Genomic DNA, 11,615 nt, shown 5'->3' with positions numbered 1-11,615 from the left:
GTATCGACATCCTATTCTTAAGTTAGATGACATGTTGGATGAATTGCATGGAGCTTGCATATTTACTAAAATTGATCTGAAAAGTGGTTATCATCAAATTAGAATGAAAGAGGGAGATGAATGGAAAACTGCATTTAAGACCAAATATGGGTTATATGAGTGGTTAGTCATGCCATTCGGTTTAACTAATGCATTTAGTACTTTCATGCGACTTATGAATCATGTTCTGCGTGCTTTTATTGGGCGATTTGTAGTTGTCTATTTTGATGATATCTTGATATATAGTCGAAGCCTTGATGGCCATATTGAGCATGTGCGAGCTGTTTTGCAAGTTTTAAGGGCTGAGCAATTATATGTTAACCTAAAGAAGTGTTGTTTTATAACTGACAAATTAGTATTTCTAGGCTTTGTTGTTGGTGGTGATGGAATACAGGTTGATGAAGAAAAGGTGAAAGCAATCCGTGAATGGCCGACACCTAAGACAGTAGGAGAGGTGCACAACTTTCATGGTTTAGCCAGTTTCTATCGTAGATTTGTAAAAGATTTCAGCACCATCGCCGCACCTTTAACCGAGGTTATCAAGAAGCATATGGGTTTCACATGGGGAGAAGAGCAAGAGAGTGCATTCAATCTGTTAAAGGATAAGTTGACTAATGCTCCTTTGTTATCTTTACCGAATTTCAGTACTACTTTTGAGATAGAATGCGATGCTTCTGGTACAGGAATTGGAGCTGTGTTGATGCAAAGAGGACGTCCCATAGCGTATTTGAGTGAGAAGTTAAGCGGAGCGACATTGAATTATCCGACTTACGATAAGGAGATGTATGCTTTGGTACGAGCTTTGGAGACTTGGCAACATTACTTGTAGCCAAAGGAGTTTGTAATCTACACCGACCACGAGACCTTAAAGTACTTGAGGGGCAGCAAAAGTTGAACAAAATACATGCCAAATGGATGGAGTTCATTGAGACTTTTCCATATGTAATCAAGTACAAAAAAGATAAGGAAATTGTGGGAGTCACTTTCTCGAAGGTACGCAATTCTAACTACTCTAGGAGCAAAGTGTCTAGGTTTTGAGCATATCAAAGGTTTATACGCTGACGATGATGATTTTGGAAGAGTATTTGAAGCTTGTGAGCATACTGCGTTTGAAAAGTTTTATAGGCATGATGGATATCTCTTTCGTGAAAATAAATTGTGTTTGCCTAGATGCTCTTTGCGCAAGTTGTTTGTGCGAGAGGCACATAGTGGTAGTTTAATGGGGCATTTTGGAATCAATAAGACTTATGAAGTGCTGTATGAACATTTTTTTTGGCCGCACATGAAACGAGATGTCACACGAGTTTGCGAGAGATGTGTCGCATGTAAGCAGGCTAAGTCTACAATTAAACCACATGGTTTGTATACACCTTTGCCTATCCCGACGCATCCTTGGGTTGATATTTTTATGGATTTTGTGTTAGGATTGCCTAGGTCTAAGCATGGCAAGGATTCTATTTTTGTGGTTGTTGATCGATTCTCCAAGATGGCTCATTTTATACCTTGTCATAAATCTGACGATGCATCAAATGTTGCTGAATTGTTCTTTCGTGAGGTTGTGCGTTTGCATGGCATGCCTAGATTCATTGTTTCTGATCGAGATTCTGAGCTACTTTTGGAAGACATTGTGGAAGAAGTTATGTACACAACTTTTATTCTCTACTACTTGTCATCCACAAACTGATGGTCAAACTGAAGTAGTTAACAGGACTTTAGGGATATTGTTGCGTGCTATCATTAAAAAGAACATTAAGTCTTGGGAAGATTAGTTACCGCATGTTGAGTTTGCTTATAATATGAACGTGCATTTTGCTACTAAATTCACACCATTTGAGGTTGTCTGTGGTTTTAATCCCTCAACTCTGTTAGATTTAACCCCTTTGCCAGTTGCTGAGTGTGTGGATTTAGATGGTGATAAGAAAGCTGAATTTGTGAAGACTTTGCATGAGAAGACGCGGCTGAATATTGAGCTTAAGACAGAGCAGTATGCAAAGCAAGCCAACAAAGGACGCAAAAAAGTAGTGTTTGAGCCTGACGATTGGGTTTGGGTTCATATGCGCAAAGAGCGTTTCCTCAAACAGCGACACTCTAAATTGCTACCGCGAAGGGATGGACCATTTATGGTGTTGGAGAGAGTCAATGATAATGCTTACAAGCTTGACCTTCCAGGTGAGTATGGTATTAGTTCTACTTTCAATATTTTTTATTTGACTCTTTTTGATGCAGACGCTGATTTGAGGGCAAATTCTTTGCACGGGGGAGGGAATGATGTGGACATCGAACCCTATCGAGGAGGAGGTGCTAGGGACCCGTTGTTCTATCCGCTAGACCCGATCACTCGAGCGAGAGCGAAGGAATTCAAACAAGCTGTCGACATCATGGTTCAAGATATTTGGAATAGAGACAATCTGGATTCGAGACTTGAAGATTTTGAAGCTCCTTGGTGCAACATGATTACTCTTGGTCCAGCGAATTCCGAAGGAGCTTAGAATTGACGAACTCCGAATTGGCTCAAATTTGGATGGACGCTTGGAAATGGGCTGCTGATCAATACTCTCTACTTTAGTAGTGATTGATGACGTTTTTTTAGCGAATTGGAGTAGTTCATATGAGCTTTTAGGCCTTTTTTCTATTTTTGGACGAATTTTTAGTAATTAAGGTTATTTTTGTAATTTTAATCCTAGTAGGGTTAGGATTAGGGTTAGCACCCTATATAAAGTTGCTTATAGATTTCTAAGGGGAGGAGGCAGAATTTTATATGGAGAAGTTTTCTTCTTGAGTTCTCTTGAGAACTAGATCTTATCAAGGCTCCCTTGTGGTGATCGAATTCAACTTATTGAGCAAGATCGCGAATTTTCTTGTTCGTGGCGTTATAGTGTGGATTGGTTGACACAGGTTCGTCAACAGGTCGCATTCATACCGAGATTACCAATCACAAGTTCGATTGGGGGTCGAGGTCAGTAATTCGTAACTCATAGATCTTCGTAGAATGATCATCTTCCGCACAGATTCATATCACACGTGAACCTCTAGTCCACATATCACTCTCTGTTTACCCGAGGACCGTGTTCCGCAGTTGCACAACTTCACCCGTTTCGTCGAATCGGTGCTATCACGCTGCATCGCAACTGAGGTGAAGAGGTTTGTCTTTGATGTTGCTCATCACCCCTGCTTGGATTCAATTGTTGAGACATGTCTCGAGTTTGTGAGGGGGCATGTTCAAGAGTTATCATTGAACCTGCATTGCCAGTGGTTGGAGGCTTATGTGTTGCCGCCGTACTTCTTCCAACTCACTACGCTAGTGAGTTTGTAATTGTGTGGATGCAATCTTTGGCTTATGGATGCTGTGAATTGGTCTTCGCTGAAGACACTGTGCATTGGATATGCCTAGTTGATCAATCCTGTGTTGAAGAGACTTTTGAGAGGCTGCCCTGTTTTAGAATTTCTTGAGCTGAAAGGGTGCAAAGGCTCGAAGCTGATAGTGTTGAATCTAGAGGTTTAAGAGAGCTGGTTATTGACTCTCCCACTTTTCGCCCTTGGGATGGTTTGATCTTGAATATTAGGGCGCCTCATCTTCTCAAGTTGCGCCTATTGGGCAATAATACAAGCATAGAGTTCAGACTAGACCGAGTGACTTGTTTGGTTGAGGCTGAGTTGAATTTCGGCATGAAGATTTCTGGACGCAATAATGCTAAGGCTCGTGCCGATCTTGTCAAGGTGCTTCTCGAGAGGCTGCGTCATGTCACGAGATTGATGATAGGGAGCTGGTGCCTTCAGGTACGACCCTATTTGATTAATTTTTAAATTTTGTGCCCTGTTAGATTGAAGTTGCAGACAGACAATACACACTAAGCCATTTGCTTAGGACATGCATGTATGTAAAAGCTTATGCTTGATGGTAAATCGTATGTTTGATCTTTTAACTCAGTAAGTTGAATGGTTGGACCTTATTCAGCCTTTCGATGTTACGTTTTGTTCCATGAGCATCAAATGATGCTAAAGCCGTAGTTGATCAAGCAGTGAGTGAGGTGATTCCTCATATATGGAAAGATATGAATGTTATATCAGACATATGTGGACCTCAACAGCTAAGTCATAATAAATGAGCGGTCTTTTCGTATGAACGCATTTATTCTTGTTAAATATAGAAAGTAAAATAATGGTCATATCGTGTTCTGCCACTTGGTTCACAAATCAAGTTTTTTGCAGATTCTATCTGCTGCGGAGGTAAAGGGAACGCTGTACCCATCATCGAGATGGCGTAATATCAAAGTGTACACTACACTTTGTAAAAGCGACCTTCTAGGGATTGTGTACTTGCTGCAGAGTTCTCCACTCCTAGAAAGGCTAGTCACATGCAATCCAGAATCTGATAATATCACGGTATTAATCTATCTTTGGTTCTGGACACAGTTACATGTATGCTTTCGCAGTCAGCCTCATATCATCTACTTTCAGGCTTTTACCATGAAGCTATTGAAGTACAATCGAGTCTCCTTGTTGCCATTAATGTTTTACACACGTTTGCATATACCTAACATAAACGAATTTGTGTGTGAAAAGCTGGGATGCATAGGAGCTGCATGAAAAAAAGTTGATTGTTCTGTAGGAAAGGATGTGATCATTGATTCATTTGGGTCCGTGAGAACTTACAAATCTGTTATACCAGATCAGACAAGCTTGTTTGTTTTACATTTTTTTCGCTACTTAATGCCAGTGCTTTGTTATCGCTTCTACTAATTCTGTGTTTTCGGTTCAAGATCAAGGATTTTTCGGAGCTCTTGGACTTTGATGAAATGCAATTTTGGCACTTACCGAAGGAGTTCTGTTGTGTTTCAAATCATCTTCAAAGGATTGAAATTGTCGGGTTCGAACTTGACAATGAGAAATCAAAAATTTTGCTTGTCCTGGCTAAGTTTCTTCTCGAGGAGGCAGTTGGATTGGAGAAGATGATAATTGTCCTTGAATTAAGGATGTCGCGTGGAGGAGTACCCATTGACCCTCATGATCTTGGCGATTTTCATGATGTGATTCAGCTGCAAGAAGGCTGTCGGAGAGCTTCTCGAAATGCTGAAGTTATAGTCAAGTATCGTTTGAATGGACTCCCACGTGAGTTATGAAGCATAAGCAGATCGCAGGTACACAGCACTCCCCTAGATTGCATGACCCAGGTAGCTTTGATTTGTAAATAAGATTGCTTCTCTTTTTGTGCCACTTTTGGCGGTGTGCGAAGAAGTTGGGTTTAACAAATGCTTTGACCTTGCTTCATTTTGAGTTTTTCGAGTTTGGGATTTTGTTTGGATTGAGCTTCTCTGACTTTCATTAGCAATTTTTCCTTTGAAATTCATAGTTTTCCATTACATTTCGAGTTTTGTATGGTTCAATCATGTGGACGAATCAACGTAACCAGATGAGAAGACCACTGTATTTGTTCGTTAGGTTGTGAAGATGGTTTACTTGTCCTACAAGGACGAGTCCAACTTTCCCTTTTTCTTGGGTAAAGCTGGAGTTTCTTATGTGAATGGCGTGTGGCGGCCTCTAAACTACAGACGATTGATTATTCGCGCATGGCCGTTAACATGTGGGATCATGCCCCAAGTTAGTTACATTGATGTGAGACTCCTTTTAGCAAGTGTCAAAAGCATAGGCGCCTTGGTTCCCGGTGAATGCTCCGATTGGAAGTTATCGTGCCTTTGCAACTTATCCATGACAAATATTACAGACTCAGTCTATCTAAACCAGCACCATCATAGGATGCCCCCACAAGAACCTATATGATCAATATCTATGATGGTGTTGGTTCACACCGGAAAACCAACTCCTTCGTACAATAATCTCTATAGCTTTCCCCTAAATAAAACGATCTATTTACAAAAGATTGAGATGATCATGTACATCTATCTCTTCCTAGGAAATTTTAGGTTCATAGATACCGCAAGCTAGGACTCATTTTTATTTACGCAAATAAAAATTGGTAAGTTAATACAAGAGGCGAAATCATATACTTTTTTTTTCGTTGTATTATATTTCAGAACATTATAATAAATATTGATAGGTTACTCAAACAAGAATTGACAACCTAAATTTAGTAGTAATTAATCAAAGAAAAGCTAGTACGCTTCTCAAATTAAGGTTGGCAATTTGATATAAGAGTTGTTGAATTTAGAACATTAGTAAGTTACGTAAATAGATAGTTAGTTATTATGAAATAATTTGGAAACGATCAAATAAGTACTTCTTTATTTTTTAAACAATCAAATAAAGTTAGACAAGTCACACGTGTAAAAGTTAATAACCTTAAACTAGTTGGTAATTTATTGAAAAGAACTTGGCAACTCACTTAAATTAAGATCGGTATACCAATAAAAACATTAGCTTTAAAATGTTGGTATTTATTGGAAATAAAAATTGGTAATTTGGAAAAAATCAAATGAAGGTTACGAAGAAAAAGTTGGTAATATAAAGTAATGGTAAAGTAATCTCATAAAAGTTGGTTAACTACTGAAATTAAGGTCATTAATTTGATATCAGAGTTAGTAGTTTGAGAGAGTCCGTACCTCTAAATTGTTGTTAATTAGTTATGCAAATGAATGTTTGAAATTTGAATACAATAAAATAATGTTTTTTCGTCAGAACAATCAAATAATCAAATAAATATTGATAAGTTACTCAAATATAAATGGAAATCAATCAAAAAAAGAAGTTTTTACGTCACTCAAATTAGGGTTAAGTTTGTAAGTCACTGAAATTATGGTTAATAATTTGATGTAAGAGTTCATAGCTTCAAAACATAGCAAGCTACGATATTAAAAGTTAATATTTGAAAACAATCGCAAAAATATTGATAAGTCCGTAAGATTTGGTATCTTCAAATTCTATAGTAACTCAATAGAGATGGTTGGGAAGTCTTTCAAATTTAAAATTGGTAATTTGATATGATAGTGGAGATATAACTCTAAAACTGCAAATTATCTAAATAAATTTTGGTAAATTACTACAAAAGTCAAAAATTCGGAAATAATCAAATAGAAGTTGGTAACTTCTTGCAACCTTTTACCAACAAACTATGACAGATAAATCCTACATCCATGATTCCAACTCTAGTACGTCCACGAATATTTGAGTGAGATTGTGCATTCCTCTAGTTGAGTTCACACAGAGAGACTGTATTTCAATAGATGATGCGCTATGTGAAACTTCTGCGAGTGCTTGTGAAAGGATGATGCGCTGTTTGTGTCAGACGAGCGAGTGCTTGTGAACCTGTGTTATTCACTTAGGTAAACAACCTTATTAGCTGCTTTATGAGACAGACACACACTGCAACTTCACGAAACAATATTAAGCTGAGCTAAAAGCATCCAGTTGAACAAACGGAAAAGGGAAGTTTTATTTCAAATTTCTGCCCCAGCGTTGCATTCAATCACATCTCCTGCAAATGTACGTGTACAAAACGGAGGAAAAGCCGTAGCCGGTTTTGATGAAATATTCAGGATTTACGCACACGTTTAGACGGACATCCTTGGGAAAGATACCTAAGAATGACCGTCGCGTTTAGAGAACGCTTTGGGTGCGACAGAAGAATCCGGGCCACTTCAAGCAGCCCCCATGGATCAACTGCTCGGGACGATTCGGAATTAGTACTATCGATCACTATTTTGTCCAGCCAGAGTGCATTCTGGAGGAGAAACTTGAGCAGGGAAAGAACAGGTTCCCATGCCACCGAATTGGCACCGCGATCAACAATCTGGACATGCTTGAGATGCATCAAACACTGGTAGATCTTCCACTTTGCAGAATTCCAAAATTCTTCTCCATCAAAGTCGTGACAGCGTACACTCTCCGCATTGGACTCAGTCTGCAGATATAGAACATCATGACTAAGGAAGAGATACCCATTTGGAACTAGATGAGATAAATATCGAGGTTTGACAGTATAAAATAGCATTTACTACAATAAGAGAAATATAAATCAATTGAGAATCCAAAATGTCAATTAAAAGGACAGAGGTACGAAGATGATTTTCAATCACGAGAAGAAAAGAAATGACAGGTTTATATGCGGCCTCGAGCTAAAATTGACAATCTATATATGTTCAAGCGAATCTGGTGTCAAATGAACCAAGTGAACTGAGAGAGTTCTAGAAGTAATGTACCGCGGAATTGGGTGTGCAAGTTATTTGTAAGAATAACTTCTCCAAGCGCAGTGTACTTTCGATAATTTTCGCTACGACGGGAACTCCCTCATGGTTTGCTGCACCAAGTAATATCAGATGCCGACATTCTAAGGATGGAAGAAACACTTCTCTGAGTTTGCAATTGTCTGGATGTAATCTTTGGCTTATGGATGCCGTGAATTGGTCTTCGCTGAAGACACTGTGCATTGGATATGCACGGTTGATCAATCCTGCGTCGAAGAGACTTTTGAGAGGCTGCCCTGTTTTAGAATTTCTTGAGCTGAAAGGGTGCCAAGGCTCGAAGCTGATCAGTGTTGAATCTAGAGGTTTAAGAGAGTTGGTTATCGACTCTCCAACTTTTCGCCCTAGGGATGGTTCGATCTTGAATATTAGGGCGCCTCATCTTCTCAAGTTGCGCCTATTGGGCAAAAATACAAGCATAGAGTTCAGACTAGATCGAGTGACTTCTTTGGTTGAGGCTGAGTTGAATTTCAGCATGAAGATTTATGGACGCAATAATGCTAAGGCTCGTGCCGATCTTGTCAAGGTGCTTCTCGAGAGGCTGCATCACGTCACGAGATTGATGATAAGGAGCTGGTGCCTTCAGGTGTGACCCTATTTGATTAATTTTTAAATTTTGTACCCTGTCAGATTGAAGTTGCAGACAGACAATACACACTATGCCATTTGCTTAGGGTTAGATTGTATTATTGTTTGTTTGGTGGCTTGAAGATGCCATGCTCATAAATTGTTAATTCAATGAAACATTATCATTTTATAGAGATTCAGTGAAACTTTTGCTGGATGAGGCATTTTCCTTTTTTGTAATAGGACTTATACACATCTTATCGCCCTTGTGGATCCAGCAATACATTCAAATTTTGATAAGATTAAAATCTGATGTGCCATAAAAGAATTTTCTTGACAAGCATTTGCTATTTGTTTGCTCATTTGTTTGGTCTATAGAGATCCTTGGAACTGTACGCATGTCTTAGGAATGGTCTTCTTTATTGCCTGAAAAAGTGATTGGTTTCTGCTTCTTCCCCCACAACTGATGTGCAGGTGCTGTCATTAACGGAGGCGAGAGTGTTTCTTCCATCCTTAGAATGTCGTCATCTGACATTCCACGTCGCAGAGGACCATGAGGGAGTTCCCAGTATAGTGAAAATACTCGAAAGTTCACCAAGCTTAGAGAAGTTACTCATACAAATGACTTGCACACGCAGTTCTGCGGTAACCAACTGTTAGAACCCTCCTAGTTCACTTTTAACAGCAGATTTGCATGAACATACATAGTTTGTGAATTTCATCCCTAGGTTGCGTATAAACCTGTCATTTTTTTTCTTCTCGTGATTGACAATCGTCTTTGCACCTCTGTCATTTTAGTTGACATTCGGGATTCTCCGTCGATTTATCTTTCTCTTAATGTAGCAACTGCTATTTTATCCCGTCAAGCCTGGATATTTGTCTATTCCAATTTTATTGCTCATCGTTTGTCATGATGTTCTATATCTGCAGACTAAGTTCATTGCGGAGAATGTTGAACTTCGCAACTTGGATGCAAAAGAATTTTGGATTTCTGCAAACCGGATGATCTACCAGTGTCTGATGCATCTCAAGAATGTCGAGATTATTGATCCCGGTGCTGATTGGCTAGCGTGGGGACCTGTTCTTTCCCTGCTCGAGTTTCTCCTCCAGAATGTACCTTGGCTGGACAAAATAGAGATCAATAGTAACAATTCCAAATTGTCCAAGGCGGATGACATGGCTCGGATAATTTTGTCGCACCCAAATCGTTCTCCTAGCTTGAAGGTCATTCATAGTTATCCCTCCCAAGGATGCTCTTCTAAAAGTGTGCATAACGCCTGATTTTTACATCAGCCTGGATGTTGTCTGCTGCTCCTTTTTGGACACCGGAATTTTAGCCTAGCATTTACAGGAGTTCTGACTGCATGCATTTAGAGTACAATGGCCTGGTGCTGAAATTTGAAATATCATCCCTTTATGTTTGTTCAACTGGACTTTTGGCTCAACTTAATATTGTTTCGTGAGGTTACAATGTGCATCTGTCTAAGAAAGCTGCTAATAAGGTTGTTTACCTGAGTGAATAACACAGGTTTACGGGCATCAACAGCCCACAAGTTACACTCACGATGAATAACATTTGATTAATTAACATTCTCAGAAACCTTTAATTAAACAAGTTAACATTATCCTAGGTTAACACCACATGCTTAGATATGTTTGGACAGATACATATATGCTTGAGCACATTTTTTGTAGATTTACATGAGAATCGATTTCTTAAATGTGTGTATGCAAGGTTGGGGGCCTTCAATTTGTTTGTGTGTGAGAGAGTAATGCTGGCTACAAAAAGCATACGGTGTGGATTGTATAAGGAAGAAGAAGAGAAAAGACAGGAAAAGATAAAAAGCAAAGGCAAGCTAACATACTTTTGGTTCTCCGCTCGCGCACTAATTACCTCTACATAGTGTACCTTTCCTACGACCATTGAAAAGTCGTGATAAAATTGTCTAAAGATAGTAACCAATCTGATAACTAAGCTTGTACAGTCCTTCCTATTTCTCAAATACCATTTACTCTCCAACCAGGGCTCCGAGAAAAGAACTAGCATTGTTGAGAGGCTATCCTCCAGAAAAAACAAGACGAACAATTTCTTTGACAAAGACCATTTCTATTGGTTAAGTTCTCACAAGAAAAATTTGTTAAGCAAAAAAGTTAGTGTGTTAATAATTGTGATTATATCTTGTACAATTACTTTTACACAGTTGGATCAAATCGGGCAGCTTTCAAAGATCACCTACCTTGAAGGGTTTTTCTCTGCAAAGGTCTGTGCATCCTAGCTTTGATGATGATCCCTTTAGTACAAGGGCACATACTTCAATGCATGATGACCAATAACGCGATCAACGATTTTCAACTCTCTTGAAATGATTTGCTACAAACACGATGATCTCTTGTCGCGAACCTCAATTCATTGTCATCAGAGTTACGAGACCGAGGGAGACAAGGCTTTGATCATTTTGCAAGTGTAAGTATCCGGGGGCACGAAGCGACCGAAGAAAAGGAGGTCAGTGGCGGTGGTCCAGATGGATCGCCATCACTTGGAGAGGATGCTGGTCTTAACAATGACTTCAATACGAAAGAAGGATAGATGGGGTGGATTATGGCTTCGGGTAAGGTGCTGATGAAATCGTGGTGAAAAAATTGTTGAGGTTCCCCTATCGAAATTTTTCCTTTCGAATTCTTATGCACGCAAGCATGAATAAATAAAGAATTTGATTGTGAAAATAAATTAGAATATTTCGATGTGACAAAAGAGGTGGAGGTCTACAATAAAAAATCATGTTTAGAGAAAAAAGGTTTTGAATGACTTACGCG

The 11,615-nt window shown here is 39.1% G+C and overlaps 1 protein-coding gene and 1 pseudogene across 1 annotated transcript; one reads left to right on the top strand and one right to left on the bottom strand.

The window, feature by feature from the left end:
• The first annotated feature begins 3,064 nt into the window (after positions 1–3,064).
• On the top strand, positions 3,065–10,082 carry LOC130139234 (probable F-box protein At1g60180; annotated as a pseudogene).
• LOC115686687 (uncharacterized) lies at positions 7,402–8,662 on the bottom strand. Its single transcript, XM_056315736.1, has 2 exons — positions 8,193–8,662; positions 7,402–7,894 (listed from the first exon to the last, which is right to left on the bottom strand). Exons 1-2 carry the CDS (start codon positions 8,418–8,420, stop codon positions 7,526–7,528), a joined length of 597 nt encoding a protein of 198 aa, XP_056171711.1. The 5' UTR covers positions 8,421–8,662; the 3' UTR covers positions 7,402–7,525.
• Positions 10,083–11,615: the final 1,533 nt, after the last annotated feature.

Source organism: Syzygium oleosum, unplaced genomic scaffold (assembly GCF_021117445.2).
Source record: "Syzygium oleosum isolate NSW1041296 unplaced genomic scaffold, Sole_v2.1 Sole_v2.11, whole genome shotgun sequence".
In the NCBI taxonomy this organism is placed as follows: Eukaryota; Viridiplantae; Streptophyta; class Magnoliopsida; order Myrtales; family Myrtaceae; genus Syzygium; species Syzygium oleosum.
The sequence above is the reverse complement of the archived record's forward strand: the minus strand, read 5'-3'. Positions and strand labels throughout refer to the sequence as shown.